At 36.8% G+C, this 15,077-nt stretch overlaps 6 protein-coding genes across 10 annotated transcripts; 2 read left to right on the top strand and 4 right to left on the bottom strand.

Annotated features, from left to right (window-relative positions):
* The first annotated feature begins 31 nt into the window (after window positions 1-31).
* LOC9307876 (H/ACA ribonucleoprotein complex subunit 1-like protein 2) lies at window positions 32-1,564 on the top strand. Its single transcript, XM_002873829.2, has 4 exons — window positions 32-399; window positions 700-848; window positions 939-1,054; window positions 1,207-1,564. The coding sequence occupies exons 1-4, from the start codon at window positions 276-278 to the stop codon at window positions 1,406-1,408; spliced, it is 591 nt and encodes a 196-aa protein (XP_002873875.1). The 5' UTR covers window positions 32-275; the 3' UTR covers window positions 1,409-1,564.
* LOC9307875 (glutamate dehydrogenase 1) lies at window positions 1,519-3,950 on the bottom strand. Of its 5 annotated transcripts, none has more exons than XM_021021035.1 (10): window positions 3,793-3,945; window positions 3,638-3,762; window positions 3,289-3,402; window positions 2,964-3,185; window positions 2,803-2,877; window positions 2,606-2,722; window positions 2,278-2,528; window positions 2,123-2,198; window positions 1,966-2,052; window positions 1,519-1,875 (listed from the first exon to the last, which is right to left on the bottom strand). In XM_021021035.1, exons 2-10 carry the CDS (start codon window positions 3,743-3,745, stop codon window positions 1,690-1,692), a joined length of 1,236 nt encoding a protein of 411 aa, XP_020876694.1. In that variant the 5' UTR covers window positions 3,746-3,762; window positions 3,793-3,945; the 3' UTR covers window positions 1,519-1,689. The 5 variants fall into 5 exon arrangements, with proteins under 5 accessions (XP_020876694.1, XP_020876698.1, XP_020876697.1 ...); XM_021021039.1 differs by having other exon boundaries at window positions 3,638-3,765; window positions 3,796-3,945; XM_021021038.1 differs by having other exon boundaries at window positions 3,638-3,768; window positions 3,799-3,945.
* Window positions 3,951-5,834: 1,884 nt separating this feature from the next.
* Window positions 5,835-7,160, bottom strand: LOC9309942 (F-box protein At5g18160). Its single transcript, XM_002871759.2, has one exon. The coding sequence runs from the start codon at window positions 7,065-7,067 to the stop codon at window positions 5,886-5,888; it is 1,182 nt and encodes a 393-aa protein (XP_002871805.1). The 5' UTR covers window positions 7,068-7,160; the 3' UTR covers window positions 5,835-5,885.
* A 2,274-nt stretch (window positions 7,161-9,434) lies between these two features.
* Window positions 9,435-10,147, top strand: LOC9307874. The gene is made up of 2 exons (XM_002873828.2): window positions 9,435-9,764; window positions 9,850-10,147. Exons 1-2 carry the CDS (start codon window positions 9,627-9,629, stop codon window positions 9,940-9,942), a joined length of 231 nt encoding a protein of 76 aa, XP_002873874.1. The 5' UTR covers window positions 9,435-9,626; the 3' UTR covers window positions 9,943-10,147.
* Window positions 10,132-11,925, bottom strand: LOC9307873 (curved DNA-binding protein). The gene is made up of 3 exons (XM_002871758.2): window positions 11,443-11,925; window positions 11,002-11,070; window positions 10,132-10,875 (listed from the first exon to the last, which is right to left on the bottom strand). Exons 1-3 carry the CDS (start codon window positions 11,761-11,763, stop codon window positions 10,270-10,272), a joined length of 996 nt encoding a protein of 331 aa, XP_002871804.1. The 5' UTR covers window positions 11,764-11,925; the 3' UTR covers window positions 10,132-10,269.
* Window positions 11,926-12,352: 427 nt separating this feature from the next.
* On the bottom strand, window positions 12,353-14,417 carry LOC9307872. Its single transcript, XM_021022537.1, has 2 exons — window positions 13,315-14,417; window positions 12,353-12,643 (listed from the first exon to the last, which is right to left on the bottom strand). Exons 1-2 carry the CDS (start codon window positions 14,041-14,043, stop codon window positions 12,527-12,529), a joined length of 846 nt encoding a protein of 281 aa, XP_020878196.1. The 5' UTR covers window positions 14,044-14,417; the 3' UTR covers window positions 12,353-12,526.
* Between the last annotated feature and the right edge of the window lie 660 nt (window positions 14,418-15,077).

The following is a 15,077-nucleotide window of genomic DNA, read 5'->3' as shown; positions in this document are numbered from 1 at the left end:
TAATGAAATGTGCCAAACCAAACTTAAACGGACATAAGCATAAATAATTAAAGAATAGCTAATTAATTACTATGCACGTTAAGTTTTGCGGTTTAATGAGTCGTAACCCGGTCTGCGATTTCTGAAAACCCTAGTGGTTAACCTTTTTCTTCTTTTTGTTTTAAAAGCAAGTCACTACATCTTCTACACTGCAAATTGCTTCCCTCGCTAAAAACCCTAAAAAGTAAAAACCTCTGAGGAGCAGAGCCCAGTAAAGAACTGATAAAACCAAAAAGATGAGACCACCACGTGGCGGCGGGAGTTTCAGGGGAAGGGGAGGAAGAGATGGCGGCGGACGTGGATTTGGTGGCGGTGGACGCGGACGTTTTGGTGACGAAGGACCTCCCAGCGAAGTCGTTGGTTCGTTTTCTAATCCTCTTTGACGATTCTTATTCTTGGTTTGTTCTTCTTTTACCAATCAAGCAGATGATTTTATTGACAAAGTTCTCAGCTTTGACATTGATGAGCACTTGTTACTGAAATTTGACCCCAAAAAAACAAAAATTTGGGTAGTTCCCATTGATGAATTGTGTTCCTGTTATTAGGATTTTGTTAGATTCATCTTTAAAGTTGAGTTTTATGACAGTTTTGAATTTAACTAAAAGGAACAAACTTGTGAATTGTCTCCATTATGATAAAGTTTCTTTCTTGGTTATACAGAAGTTGCAACCTTTCTCCATGCATGTGAGGGAGATGCTGTGTTCAAGCTCTCCAATGTGAAAATCCCACATTTCAATGCCCCAATCTACCTACAAAACAAGACCCAGATTGGGAGAGTAGATGAAATCTTTGGTCCGATTAACGAATCTGTATGTGTTATCTTTCTCCATGTCTCTGTTGTCTTCTTGGATCACTGGCCTGCTCACTAATATCGAAAGCATTGGTTCTTACTTTTTCAGCTGTTTTCTATCAAAATGAAGGAAGGTATTGTAGCAACCTCGTATACTCAAGGCGATAAGTTCTTCATTAGCCCTGAGAAGCTTTTACCTCTATCAAGATTCCTTCCTCAACCAAAGTAAGCTACACTTCTTAACCCAAGATCACTTCTTTCTGATCTTTTTATCCTTGTTGAGTTACCAATTCTTAGGTCCCTTGAAGTAGTAGAACAAACTTGTTGAAGTGTTAGAAAAAGTCTATAACGACAGTCTTGTTCTGATCTTCTTGCAGGGGGCAATCAGCAGGCCGTGGTGGAGGAAGAGTCCCTCCCCGTGGTAGAGGGCCTCCCCGTGGTAGAGGGCCTCCCCGTGGTAGAGGGCCTCCCCGTGGTAGAGGCAATTTCAGAGGTAGAGGTGCTCCCAGAAGTGTTAGCAGAGGGTTTCATCAAAGAGGTGGTCCTCGTGGAGGCTTTAGAGGCCGAGGGAGAGCCTAGATTCATATTCTATAGCCTTAAGCTTTTATCTTTAAAATGTTTTTTTAAGAACCATAATGATGATAATTGTTTTCTAGCTTCTAGTTTTCTGATAACTTGGTTTTAACCAGAGAGTAAAAAAGTTGATCATCAACTATAGAGTCCAAGGTTTTATTACATACAGAAGATCTGTTAACTCAGGAGGACCTCTAAGCCAAAGTAGAGGAGAAAACAAAAAGTGGATTAAAGGTTGGCTCGTTTTATTCAGGAGCTTCATAGAGATTAGATAAGATTAGATAATCTTAAGCTCCCCATCCCCTGAGAATGGTAGCCTGAGCAACACGATTAACACCGAGAGTGAAAGCTCCCATCCGGAGATCGCAGGAGTGAGTTTTGCACATCTCTTTTAAGTCCTTGAAAGAGCGAGTCATGTAAGTCTTTAGCTCCTCGTTCACCTTCTCTTCCTCCCACATAAACCCTTGAATATTCTGCACATCACCGGAAACAACTAATCTGATCAAAATCGATTTGATTCGGGTACTTGGTTTGTCCAAAGTAAGTGGTTGAGAGACTCATACCTGAACCCACTCGAAGTAACTGACAGTGACTCCTCCAGAGTTTGCATATATGTCTGGGAGAATTACCACACCTTTCTTACTCAAGATCTGTAATACAAGAGTCTCCATTACAGATTCACTATGAGAATTTCCGAAGTAAAAGAAGAAGAAATCAAACCTCATCCGCGTCGGGATCAGTTGGATGATTAGCAGCTTCTATGATGAACTTTGCTTTAATCTCATTCGCATTTTCCCTTCAAACCAAAACCCAACTAACTGTTTTACAAAAGTTTCAAAACAATATGTAAGTTTTTGTACCAAAAAAGCTTGAACCTGTTGATGACACCGCCAAGTGCTGCAGGGACGAGGATATCGCAATCCTCGACCAGTATGGAGTTTGGATCGATCGAATCTGCACCGTCAAACCCTTTGACACCTCTGTGTTGTTTAGTATGCTTAAGCAAGGCCGGGATATCGAGACCGTCCTTGTTCTTGATTGCTCCGGTAATGTCACTCACTGCAACAATCTTCCCACCCTTTTCACTTATCAGCTTTGCCGCCCAAGAACCCACATTCCCAAATCCCTAATGAACCAATATGTAAAAACCAGATTAAGAAAAGTTTCTTTGGCTCTCAAGAAACCGCAATAAAGAAAGGTAACCTGGATGACAAAACGCTGCCCCGATATGCTCTTGCCGTGCTCGTTAAGCAAAGCTTCGGTTCCAAACATCACTCCTCTTCCAGTAGCCGCGTCTCTCCCTAGAGATCCACCAAGATCCTGGTTCATAAACATCATTAAAAATTCGGGTGCTTAAACCAGTGATTAGCAAAAACAAAACAGTGATTACCGTTACTTACAATGGGTTTTCCAGTCACAACTGCAGGCGAGTATCCATGAAACTTAGAGTACTCATCAAGAATCCAAGCCATTGTCTGCAAATTCCACCAAGTAAAAAAGTTGAAAGATGACCCCAAAAAGAAAAAGAAAAAAAACATATATGGAAACGTTTTGAAGAGACCTGAGGACCAGTGCCCATATCTGGAGCTGGAACATCAGTCTGAATCCCAATGAGATCATGAATCTTCTGAGTGAAAACTCGAGTCAACCGCTCGAGCTCGGATATACTGAGCTTGCTCGGATCACAACCAATCCCTCCTTTGGCTCCTCCGTACGGAATCTTAGCCACTGCTGTTTTCCATGTCATGAGCTGAGCCAATGCGTTCACTTCATCCGGATCAACCTGCAAAGAGGTGATAACCAATAACCGGTTAGCATCATACCAAAACCGAAATTGTATACTGGTTTGTTAAATTTGATTTTGGTTCAAAAGTCAAAGTTCAAACCTCGGGATGATATCTGATTCCGCCTTTCATGGGACCTCTTGCATTGTCGTGTTGAACTCTAAACCCAACGAATGATGCTAGTGTCCCATCGTCTTTCGGTATGGTACATTCCACCTACAAAAATTACAGAACCGGTTGATTAAATTGGTTCGTTCCGGTTATATTATTCAGTAACCGGATCAGAGTAATTGGATCCAGAATTAGCGGGTCGGGTTTTAAAATGCCCCGAATCATTCAGAAATCATATTTCACTAAAATCCGGCGCGACGAATCATCGCCGGCGCCGGCGAAAGCACGAAATCAGCCGATCAAGGTTAATAAGTTAAAGAAAGAAGTTAAATATGCGAACCTTGATTTCTCGGAAGGGGATGAGAAGACTTTTCTCGAGCTTAGAATCCAAACCAAGAAGCCTAGCAGCTAACTTGAAGTTTCTGTTTGTTGCTGCTAAAGCATTCATGGCTTCTTCTTCTTCTTCTTCTTCTTCTTCTTCTTCTTCTTCTTCTTCTTCTTTCTCTCTGTCTACTTTAACTCTTCTAGGCTTTGATCAGAACGCTGTAATAAAACGACTGTTAAAAGAAGAAGATTGGTGTCAGTGTGATAGTAACTTGTTAAGTGTGTGTATTTATTTATACACAGGCACGTGATCGATGTTTGGGTAAGATTCAGTGGAGGTCGAGCCTATTAAGGTGGAGCTGATTAAGTAATTTAAAAAAAAAAAAGACAAGACAATAATCATGGTTAAGAGTTAAGACTATAATTTTGATAAATTAAGACAAACATACTTATTACCTAATAGATTTTTTCCTTTACCTACTAACTGTCTAACTCTCTTCTGTTTAATTTCTAGAACAACATATACTTTTGAGTTTAGTTGTATATAATTTGACGAAAAGATACTTGTGTTTTATTTGTAACGTACCTAAAATTTGGGATTAACTAGACTAAAATTCTTTGGATGTTTTTGTTCATATTTACTGTTGGGTATGTCGACATATTTGGGATGTCACTGGTAAATTTTCCAATAATATAACAAATATTTTGGGAAAACTAAACATTGTGCTATGTATTGTCAAAAAATAGTCTAGCCGAATAAGAACATTCTCATAAAAGTTACATGTGATATTATATATTATATGGCATCTCAGGCTAGATGGATATTCATAAGTGAAATTAGTGGAGAATGTGAGACATAATCTTTTGATTTGGAGAGATATGGTTGCATCGTCATGGTCGCATCAAATCGGAATTTATTTGATTTTTCTAAATTGCTGTATGTTGACTTGTAAACAATCTTATCCACTAATATGGGTCCAAGTCCAACACACATATGTACGGATTCAAAATATAATTAAACTTTTGGTTAAAGTTTGTAACAATGTATAGTTTAAGATCAATTACATTTTGCTTCTAGGATACAACAAGTACCACGTCTGTTTTTATTTCTTCTGGAGGCTAATGCTATTGAAGATTTTTATTCTTCAGTCTTATCTTTCTTTTTTTTTTTTTTTTTTGATCAACAGTCTTATCTTTCTGTGATACGAATTTGATCTTTCAATTGTGTTTGTCAGTGTTGGTGTTGGATTGGTGGTGAAGTCACTGTAGGAGACAAAGTTTTTGTAAGAGAAGGAAACAAAAAGACAAAGGCATGAGTTTTGACCTATGCAGCAGCCTAATATAGCTTAGGCTTCATCTTTTATACACGTATCCTAGAATCTTGAGCTCGCTTATGAATGTTCTCCATATCATCAGCTAAAATTTAATTACCATAATAGAGATTGATAGCTAGCATAAATGTAGGTAATAGTCTTCAGAGCAGAGCCCACATTGTTTATAAGACATGCATGTTAGGAATTGAGATATATTCAAACTAAAGAATGATCAAATTATGCCAAAGCCCTACAATGGAAACGGATAAGGATTACAAGAAGAATCTATCAGAGAATCATAAACTTGCATATAAGTAGCTATGGTTCTTTCTATGGAAAACAAAACAAAGCCCTTCTCAAAATCAGTTGTTATGATTATTGGTCTCTCACATCCAAATTGAGAGTAAACTATATAGTGTTATAACACTGTGTATAAGGGACATGTCACATATGTTATTACATTCATTACCAAATGTTATTGAACTGAAGGCTCTTAAAACTGCTCATGGTATCAAAGTTCATGGCACAAAATAAATTCACTAGCATTAGTAATAGACTAATAGTCCCAAAATTTTTTCTCATAAGGTACCATAATAAAACCACTCTCTTGGTCTTTCACAGAGATCCATAAGGCTAATCTTCGTATTCTCTAAGCTGTAATCTTCTTATGAAGATTTCAAGTATTTCGTATGTACTTGTTTAACTTTAGGACAAGAAGTCTCTTTTCTATTTTTGAGAAAAGGATCACATGAAAATTGCTAGACATAGAACAGAAGAATCTTAGGTTCAATCTTAAACACATATTACAGTCTCTCTATGTGTAGTTTTCTTCTATTACATACCAACTATAGCTTGTTTATAAAGTATCCAGATTAAAACATATTGGGATCTCCAATGGGATCAATCAATCAGTGGTTACAAAAAGGATTTAAAGAACACTCATGAAAGCTCTTAAAATGAAATGAAACTCTCAATGTGATTTGGTAAAACATAAAAGTCATTCACAAGATCAAATCCAAGTCTATCAGGTTGCCAAATCTCGTTACCCGTAATTCCTCGAAACTTAGTCTCTCTTATACTGCTTTTCTTCGGGTCAAAATACACAACACAGAACGATCCATTCAAACTCACTCCTGTATAAATAAGCTCACCACCATCAGTAACACCCCTAAGATCCAACCACTTCAGATATTTGTTAGGAGGAAGACTTAAATGAAACTGTCCATACGACCACTTTTTATTCCCTGCATCCTCCAAACTCCATATTTCAACAACAGAGCTAGTGTCACTTATCAAAGCCAACCTTCCCTCATAAGAGACCATAAGAAAGCGGTCATAATCACGCATCGGAAAATCAATCAGTTTAAACTCTTCATATCTGAGATCAAAGCTAATTATAGCATGCCTTGGAGCCATATCAAACGCTTTATAGTAGATTACTCCATTAATGCATCGTCCAGTGTCTTTAGTAGGCCAATGGAAAAAGCCACCTTTGGTTACTACTCTCCATGATTCTTGAACTCCCAATGTAAGAACTTGAGTGTTCCATCCTCTGACAATGCACAATGCTTTGTATTTACCCTCAACCGGTTCATATCCCAAAAACCCTCCTACGTAGTATTCGTCTCCGTTGCCTTGAGGCTCAGGTAAAGTAAAGAATCGTTTCATGGTAGGGTTCCAAATCACGAGCTGTTTAGAACCTTCAAAGCAAATCAACCCGTGAACGGAATCAAGACGACGGATGAAACCATTCTTGGGGATTTCGATGTGATAATCTTCCACATAAGAATAAGTATTCTTGTGTTGCGGGGACGAGAACACAATCAGCTTGTCGTGTTTTCGGAAGATTAGTAGAACACACGGTGGTGATGTCTTCTTGGACCGAGTCTTGATGAACTCTGGTGTGGTGGTAATGAACGACCAGAGCTTAGAGACGGAGCGATATCTCACGATTGATTTGGCAGGAAGTCTTGAGAGTATCTCAAAGGTTATGTCGAAAGGAATCGAGTTTGACTGAGATTTGTGATTACCATGTGAGGATTGTCTTGTTTTCAATGTAGATGAAGATTGTCTTGTCGTCAATGTAGATGAAGATTGTCTTGTTCTCTGCTTTTTCTCTTCTTGTTCGTCCATGGCCGATCGTTCCACAATCTTGCTTTCTTTAAATTCACCTAATTAGTTCTTTCGTTTTCTTTATATTAACGCTTATTTGTTCTTTCGTCTGCTACTATCATGCGTTTTCTATGTATATATATATATATATATAGTCCGCTAGATGAATTAGAAATAAGTCAGGTAAACTTGAAAAGAAAAAAATGGCAAACGGAAATTTAGTAAATGGTAATGATACAAATTAATATTTCATGATTTCTATTTTAGTAAACTTAAAACTCTTTGGTGTTTGAGGTAAGGATGATGAGGTAATTAACACCCTTCAACTTCCATTTTTTGTAAGGAACTTAACAAAAGTGTTTATATGGCCGTTTTGTGGTTTTCTGCATCCTCCAAAGTTCATAATTCAGCATCAGAGCCAATGGAACTTAACAAAGCTATTCTTCCCTCATAAAATACAAAAAAAAAAAAACTGCGATTGCCATAATCCATCGGCTATTTAATAAAATTGAACTTTTAATTTAGATCTGAGATCAAAGCTCATTAGTCATTACATATGGCATGTTTTAGAGTCAACTTGTGATCTTCAAGAACAGAATTTCATATGGTTCTTATAGATGTTAGTTAATCTTGATGGACTGTGGAGCAATTAACATGGTTCTCTTCTTCATGTTTTGTAATTATTTTCGTTGTCCTACTCTCAAAACTAAAACAAGAAGTTCTGTTTATGATTTGCCAAACTTTTCTACAGTGGCGGATCCGGAAGAATTATTAGCCTAGGGCACATATTATATATATCTAATAATTATATTAAAATTTGCAGTAAAAATGAGTAAAAAAAAGCAATTGGAGGCATCGAATACCTTACCAACCATAATAACAGTGCATAAACGTTACCAACTGATCCAACAAAGAACCATGGAAAAATGATCTAAATAAAAATTAATAATCAGTGTCGGGCACGTGCCCCAGTACCTCACACCGTAAGTTCGCCACTGCTTTTCTACATAACTCTTAAGTTGGGACTTGAAGTTATTCAACGTTTTAGAACAAGAAGTCTCTGTCGTTATGCAGCAAAATAGTTAAGTCTCTTTCTTTACATGCTTGTACTTTCTTTCTTTTTTGGTTAAGGTATAAACTTATTTAGCATGCATGTTTATATTATCTTCCTCCATATCACAATTCATGCCATTGTTTCTAAGAAATTTGTTATTACCTTGTGAGGATGTTGTCGTCAATATAGATGAAGATTGTCTTGTTCTTCGCTTCTTTTCTTGTTTGTCCATGGCCGATCGCTCCATGGTCTTACTTTCCTTAAACCCTAATTTGTTCTCCGTTTCCTTTAAATCCTAGCTAATTCAGCCTGCTTAGTGCTTACCATCACGCTTTTTATCTTTAAATGTATAAGTATCCACTAAACCCTAAATCCTAAATTCTAAGCTCTAATCTCCATTTAATTATGAATTAAACGCGCACATAAATTAGTTTTTTTTTTTTTGCTGTTGTTGTTGCCTTCATTCCTTGGTATAAAAATATGGTTCACAAAGCAATATGGTTTAGTTTCGATGTGTGGTTGAAATTGCTTATTCAAATATACAGAATGTTGTTTGCCCATCAAATCTTCCATGACTTTTGAGTTATAAGAACCCGATGTTCTACCAAATAATCATTTTTTGATCTAACAAGAATTTGCATTAAACCAACATAATCATAACAATCATATGACAAACAACTAACTCTATTACATATGACATTGACAATTTCTAGAAAGTCCCTCAAATTGTACAAAAGAGAAGAAGACTTTTTTAGGAGAGCTATTTCAATTCTATAATTGCGTCCCGTTGACAAAAACTTCATCATACGTATGCTACAATAATACAACTACACAAGGTGGTAGTTGAGGTCAACCTCTTCTAGAGAGGATCATATATTATATTTACTTATTTTGGCTTTCTTTTACCCTTAATATAATAACCATTTCATATAGATCCCCTACTTTTGCATGGTTACCTCAACACACCTCTAAATTGTTTTCTCTCAAGTATACCACTGTTTGGATAAAAAAAGCTAAGCTATAACAATAGCACAAAAAAACAAAAGAAAACAATACAAATTCATTATTGTTTCTCACTTAATCTTTGGTAAAAATCTAATAATTGTATCTTAAATTATGTATTTCCCATCAATAGTTACTCTTTATAACCATCCTATTCAAATGATTTAAACTTCAAAACTTCCCTTCAAATTTTCAACATAAAAACAAAATTCTTTCAACTCAAGACAGTCTCATAGATATTAGGGTTTTTATTGGAAACATTAAAAAGTAATGGGGCTAATTTATAGAAAATAGAGACATTGTGGGTATTTGACGTATATATCCAAACACCAATTCCTAAATTTTTCCTCATTGCTGAAAAATTCGGAAACGCGTTTCCTTTTTCTCGTAGTGAGAGGGAGACATGTAATCTCAATCTCACCCCTTTTATATTTCTTACTTTTTGTTTCTCTCTTTCTCACATAATTCTTCGTTTCCCAGAATCTCACCAACCCTAAAACTTCTCTCTTCAGGGAAAAAAAATTATGTGTCCGATGAGGTTCTTATTGGTTTTCTTCTCAGCTGTACTCGCCGGATATTTCGCGTGGAAGACGGTGAGTTCTTCGCCGGAATTCGATTCACCGGACGAATTGAACGAGAAACAAGAACTCAATCTCAAACAGGTAAGCATAAATCTCGTTCCTTTTTCGTTAATGTCTGGTGATTTGTTCTAATTTCTCTGTTTCATGTTCAATTGCGATTTAACAGAAGATGGAGAATGGGTTTTGGGTGTTCGTCGATATGGCTAGCGGAAGATACCTTTGGAGGAATCTTAAGGAAATGAGAGAGAAAACTCAATGAAGACGATGATTGTTGAATACGTAAAGATTTCATCTTTTTTTTTGGTTTCTTCTTTGTGAAGAAAGTTTCAGAAACAATAATAATGATACTTAGACGAGTTTAATAGTATTCGTTTGTTCTAATCTTTCTCCTGAATTTTTGTAACTTTGATTCATTGATTTGTTATCTTGGAAAACGATAAACAAAGAGTGTTGTAACCCTTCAAGCAATTTCTTCTCTTTACTACTATTTCGATTTTCTCCAATATCCCAATCATAGGACAGAATAGAGAACAATGTAATCTAGCTATTTACAACCTAAACGTAGTGGAAACTTAGAGAATAAGATTCAGGTTGAGTCAACTTGAAGCTTGATTGACATGTAGAGGAGGGTGAGAAGAGCTCCTTGTGGAAGAGGAGCATGTCTAGCTAAATTCGAGCCAACCCACATTGCCACTACCACAAGAACCACCACGCTGCTGCTTGCTTTCCCACAGAGCCAGCTTGCAAATGTTAGGCAGAGAGTGAGAAGGATGCCGCCTTTTCCGCCTAGTATCCAAGCGATCATGAATCCGACTTTGTAACCCATGTCGAGTTCCTTGTCGAGCAAAGCTGTGAATGTGCTAAATGTGAGAGATGCTAGGCAACCGAATGTATATAGAAGAAACATCGATAATAAGGCGGATCTGAGAGCTTCGACAAAGGAGTCTCGCTGGTCTTGTGCTGTTTCTACTTCTTCTTCTTCTTGCGGCTCAGTCTCAGTGTAGAAATGTGAGTTTGGATATGTAGAATATTGTCTGGATCTGTGTCTTTTCTCATACCAGCTGTAGTAATAATTCATGGCATCTTCAACCTCAGGGGTGTAGTTGTGCCTTTTCACTCTATGGAACCGGGAATTTTCTTGAATTTTAAGTGCACGGTCGTACTGAGTCCTCGTAGCTTCATTAGATAGTACCTTCTCAAGAAAATACAGGTAAAGCGAATAAGATTCAATCGGTTGGTGTTACATTGGCTCAATACTTGTGGTTGATAACTTGATATGAGTAAGAGAATGAAACTAAGCTTAAGAAGGAATACCGACTTCGTAGGAACAACGAATGGTCTTGAATAGCTCGCCGGCTTTAGAGTCCTTATTAACATCAGGATGAAACTGCAATAGCAACACAAGGATACAGTCAAACATAACCCAACCAAAGCCGACGAACTGGAAGAAGATAAGATATTCATGCTTTATACTCAGGATCCAAGTGTACAAGAGCTAGATTGAAATATAAGAATACAGAGAACAGATTCCACCAAACTCTTAGACAAAGGCTAATACCACCAAACTGTTCTCCTCCATCACTGAACTTCTGAGGCTAAAAGAAAATGGTGGTGTTCCCAACTAGTCTTATCTCAATAAAATCTGATACTGATTGCAAATTTCGAATCTTTACCACAGAAATCAATCAAACCAACGATGCCAAAGCAGAGAAATAAAGTGAAATTCCTCGTCGGAAGCTACAAAACGAAAAGAGCTTACCTTTCGAGCGAGCAGGCGATAAGCCCTCTTGATGTCAACTTGTGTAGCGTTACGAGCGATGCCCAAAACAACATAATGGTTCTGCCCACCGGTATTAGAAGCCGAAGAAGACGACGAAGAATACGCCGCAGAAGTAACCGTCGTTTTCGAGCGAGTGCGGTGACAGCGAGATCTGCCGTCGCGGTGCCTTCGACGGTGGTGGTGTTGTAGATCTCCGCCGAAAGGATTAGACGACGGAGGGAAGAGATCGCCGGAGAAGGAGGATGAGAATCGACGGCAGCCCTTGAGTGGGATGGGTCCCACCAAAAGGTGTGTCTGCATTATCTTCTCCACTCACAGTCACAGGTCTGTCTGTCAAACGGACCACTGACGTTAAGTGGTGGAAGAGAAGAGCGGCGACTTTGACGGAGGACCGTTAAAATTAACTGGCGGGTTAGATTATGGGCCTTTTGATATTGGGCTTGGTCTTATTGTTGATGTAGCTTGCACTAACTGTTGTCATTGTGTCATCGCCGATTTATTACGTTTTAAAGTTTAAACCAAAAACACATCACTAGAAGCATTTGCGTTTATAACATGAGATTTCGTCAGTCGTCTTTGAATTTTCTTTTAAACCACGCTATTTTTTGGAAAAATTTAAACCCTCAAAATCCAGAAAATAAGGTAAACTATTCAATTCCGGATCTTTCTCACCGTTAAAATCGTTTCTATGATAGCATTTATATATATATATATATATCAATAATGTTGTATTATGTGGGTTTGAATTTGTATAGTGACTCGATATATACATCATTTTAGACTTTATTGTTGCAAAATATTAGGTTTATACTTTCATAAGTATATATCTTGTTTTTCTTCATCTTCAATGTATATCGTTTACCTGTTGTATTTTCTACCAATCAACAAGTATATCATGGTTCACTATAACTTGATGTTGTATGCATTCGGACAAAAGAATACAAAATTTACAAACCTTATTTTATTGAATATTCTAAATTCGTAAATACATAAGCTATAAAACCCATTGGTGATTAAGCAGAAGACATTGGATCTGATGTACTGATTTAGTTATGGGTATGATTCAAAGTGCATCGTAGTATCCTCCAAAAGAGATCTGAGCTCTTGCCACTGGAAGACCTTTCATCACAGAGATTGCTTCATTTATCTTTGTTGCATGTTTCACTACTTCGTTCATTCGCTGCAATAACGAGTTTAAAAGCAGTCATACATCAACGAGTTTTAATCATAAAACTATATATCAATAATGGCTAACTCGGTCCCAAACATCTCTAAGCTCTAGCTTATTATTGATATGCACATAAACTTGTAAGTAAATGTAAGTGACAATGACGTTATTATATATAAACGTGTTTTGGTTCAAAGTGTGAGGGTGACGCAAGAAAAGATAAACACAAAACGTACAAAGACAAAATAAGAATCTTTTCTATAATTATTGATTGTTCACTTAGACACGTAATAGGCCACACCGCCAAACGCATCCTTATCACTCTCGTTGTATCAAAGACACAGACAACTTTTCTAATCAGCAGCTTCTAATCAATCAAACAGTTGCATATGTATAAGTTGAGATCTAACTTTAATAACAATTAGCCACCAAAATTAGAAGCAAAACAAACTTAATAGCTAAATTGTCTTGATTTATTCTATTCTATTAGATCAAAATCCAAATAATTTTATCTTCTGTTTTTATGAATTAGTTCTAAAAGTAATATATATGATTAGATAATTGTATGTGGGATTAAGCATCTAAACCATTAGAACAAAATCAGATATATATCAATTATCAAATATAGTGTATTAATAATAAATTAATTTTCCTTAACTAGTTGACTTGTAACAATTATTTACCTTATTATCATCAGAGTAAATCTGAAACCTTAAGATTTGGTTCTTGTTCCGACCACCTTGGATGCTACTGTTGTGTCCAAGGAAGAAGACACATATGGTGGCTGCAGCAGCTGCAACACCAAATGAACATATAGCTCCAATTCCATTAAGACCTTTTTTCCACAGATTCACTTTTTCACCTTCATCCCACTCAACCTCTTTCTTGCTCCTCAAGTCACTACCTTCTTCAACCTCTGATCCCATGATCTCATCATAGGACTCGCCTCCTAACCCTCCTTCTGAGTCAGAGTGTTTCTCATCGTTCCGAGGCAGGGGACTAGTGAACCTCGCTGCTGGTGAATCTATTTTCATGTCGGCAAATTCGGTTTCCTTCGTTTTCTTGAAGGTTATTCTCGGCGACGGAAGAGACTCCGTCAACAGTTCCGGGTCTGGTTCCGAGAAATCCGGATCCGGGTACTTCTTGTGATCTTTGTTGTCGTCCACGGGGGATAAAGGTTCCCAAGTTATGGGAATTTGGAGGAGTTGTGTGGGGACCACGCTAGATCTATGATGAAGAAGCTCTGTTTTCCCGACAGAATCTTGAATTGGGCAGATGAAGTAATCACTGTCGAAGCTTTTTCCGGTGCTTCTCATCATCTTCGTAGCTTCATGATCGTCTTCATGACCGAGATCAAGATCGAGACCCTTGTAGATGTTTCTAGGGAGTAATTCCCACTCTTCTAGATCCATCTCCTTCGAGTTGTTGTTGATTGATTTCTCGGAATAGGGTTTTAGAAAAAAGGAGGACTCTTGAAAAGTTTTGTTTGGGTGAGAGTGATTTGTTTCAGTTATTGGAGCTAATTGTGTTTGGTAATTTTGAGGAGAGACCTATCTCTCTCATCGTTTCGAAGTGGTTTCTCTAGATCCTTAAATAGATGATCAAAGAAGAAGAAGAAGAAGAAGAAGAGACGGAAAAGGCAAACTCTCTTAAATGGCTGATTGACGCATTTAGTATTGTAACTGTTAAAATAGGAAAAAATTATAAAGTGTTGATTAGTGATTTTTGTTTTTGTCGGGGATTAGTGATTTAAAAATGATAATTACACAATTTCAGCAGAATTTTTAAAGAGATACAGTATTTTTTTTATTTTCTGATAAATTATTTGTGGAGAATGTAGATTAGTCACATAATTTAACGGATCTTTTTCAAAACAGTGTAAGCTAAACATTGTTTTAACCATGATAAATATTAAAATATGATTTGGTATGATGAAAAGTCAGAATGCACATTGTTTTAACCATATTAATCTCTATGTTAATCGTCGATTTTTTTTTTTTTTTTTTTGGTGAGGTAAGACAGTTAGAGCTTATCTACACATGAAATGACAAAAAGAAGATGTTGCCATTTTATGACCCACGTTAAGAAGTGTCGATTGTCTTCTTTGATAGGGTCCCTTCTCTCCTTGATATTTTATATTTCCTATAACCATGATTAATTTTGGACAATACTTGATTATAAGATATTTAGTGATAAAAACATGATTTAGTTACATGATGATTAAGAAGAATTTTTCGAACTAAGTTTTGAGTTTTTTTCATTAGTTATGGATTAAGACGTCTACCTAGGCGGGTATTTAAATTTCTTATATAATAATACAAAAATTATTGGTGTTAATAACTTATTGAAGTTTTTCTAGGTAGAGAGAGGTAAAGAAGAAACTTCAAGCATAAACTTGGTACCAACACATGAACGTTTTTCATATTTTCGGCTTGTTTATTACTAT

The sequence above is a fragment of the Arabidopsis lyrata genome (genome assembly GCF_000004255.2).
Source record: "Arabidopsis lyrata subsp. lyrata unplaced genomic scaffold ARALYscaffold_6, whole genome shotgun sequence".
NCBI classification, from domain to species: domain Eukaryota; kingdom Viridiplantae; phylum Streptophyta; class Magnoliopsida; order Brassicales; family Brassicaceae; genus Arabidopsis; species Arabidopsis lyrata.
The sequence above is the reverse complement of the archived record's forward strand: the minus strand, read 5'-3'. Positions and strand labels throughout refer to the sequence as shown.

Excerpts from the sequence above, each read along its gene's own strand:
- LOC9307876 (XM_002873829.2), top strand. The coding sequence starts at position 276 with ATGAGACCACCACGTGGCGGCGGGAGTTTCAGGGGAAGGGGAGGAAGA. Across the intron at positions 400-699 it reads ACCTCCCAGCGAAGTCGTTG|AAGTTGCAACCTTTCTCCAT; the intron begins GTTCGTTTTCTA and ends TTGGTTATACAG. Across the intron at positions 1,055-1,206 it reads AGATTCCTTCCTCAACCAAA|GGGGCAATCAGCAGGCCGTG; the intron begins GTAAGCTACACT and ends ATCTTCTTGCAG.
- LOC9307875 (XM_021021035.1), bottom strand. The coding sequence starts at position 3,745 with ATGAATGCTTTAGCAGCAACAAACAGAAACTTCAAGTTAGCTGCTAGG. Across the intron at positions 2,878-2,963 it reads ATATGGGCACTGGTCCTCAG|ACAATGGCTTGGATTCTTGA; the intron begins GTCTCTTCAAAA and ends TGGAATTTGCAG. Across the intron at positions 2,723-2,802 it reads TTGTGACTGGAAAACCCATT|GATCTTGGTGGATCTCTAGG; the intron begins GTAAGTAACGGT and ends TTTATGAACCAG.
- LOC9309942 (XM_002871759.2), bottom strand. The coding sequence starts at position 7,067 with ATGGACGAACAAGAAGAGAAAAAGCAGAGAACAAGACAATCTTCATCT.
- LOC9307874 (XM_002873828.2), top strand. The coding sequence starts at position 9,627 with ATGTGTCCGATGAGGTTCTTATTGGTTTTCTTCTCAGCTGTACTCGCC. Across the intron at positions 9,765-9,849 it reads AAGAACTCAATCTCAAACAG|AAGATGGAGAATGGGTTTTG; the intron begins GTAAGCATAAAT and ends GCGATTTAACAG.
- LOC9307873 (XM_002871758.2), bottom strand. The coding sequence starts at position 11,763 with ATGCAGACACACCTTTTGGTGGGACCCATCCCACTCAAGGGCTGCCGT. Across the intron at positions 11,071-11,442 it reads ATCGCCTGCTCGCTCGAAAG|TTTCATCCTGATGTTAATAA; the intron begins GTAAGCTCTTTT and ends TTGCTATTGCAG. Across the intron at positions 10,876-11,001 it reads CCATTCGTTGTTCCTACGAA|GTACTATCTAATGAAGCTAC; the intron begins GTCGGTATTCCT and ends TTTCTTGAGAAG.
- LOC9307872 (XM_021022537.1), bottom strand. The coding sequence starts at position 14,043 with ATGGATCTAGAAGAGTGGGAATTACTCCCTAGAAACATCTACAAGGGT. Across the intron at positions 12,644-13,314 it reads TTTACTCTGATGATAATAAG|CGAATGAACGAAGTAGTGAA; the intron begins GTAAATAATTGT and ends TCGTTATTGCAG.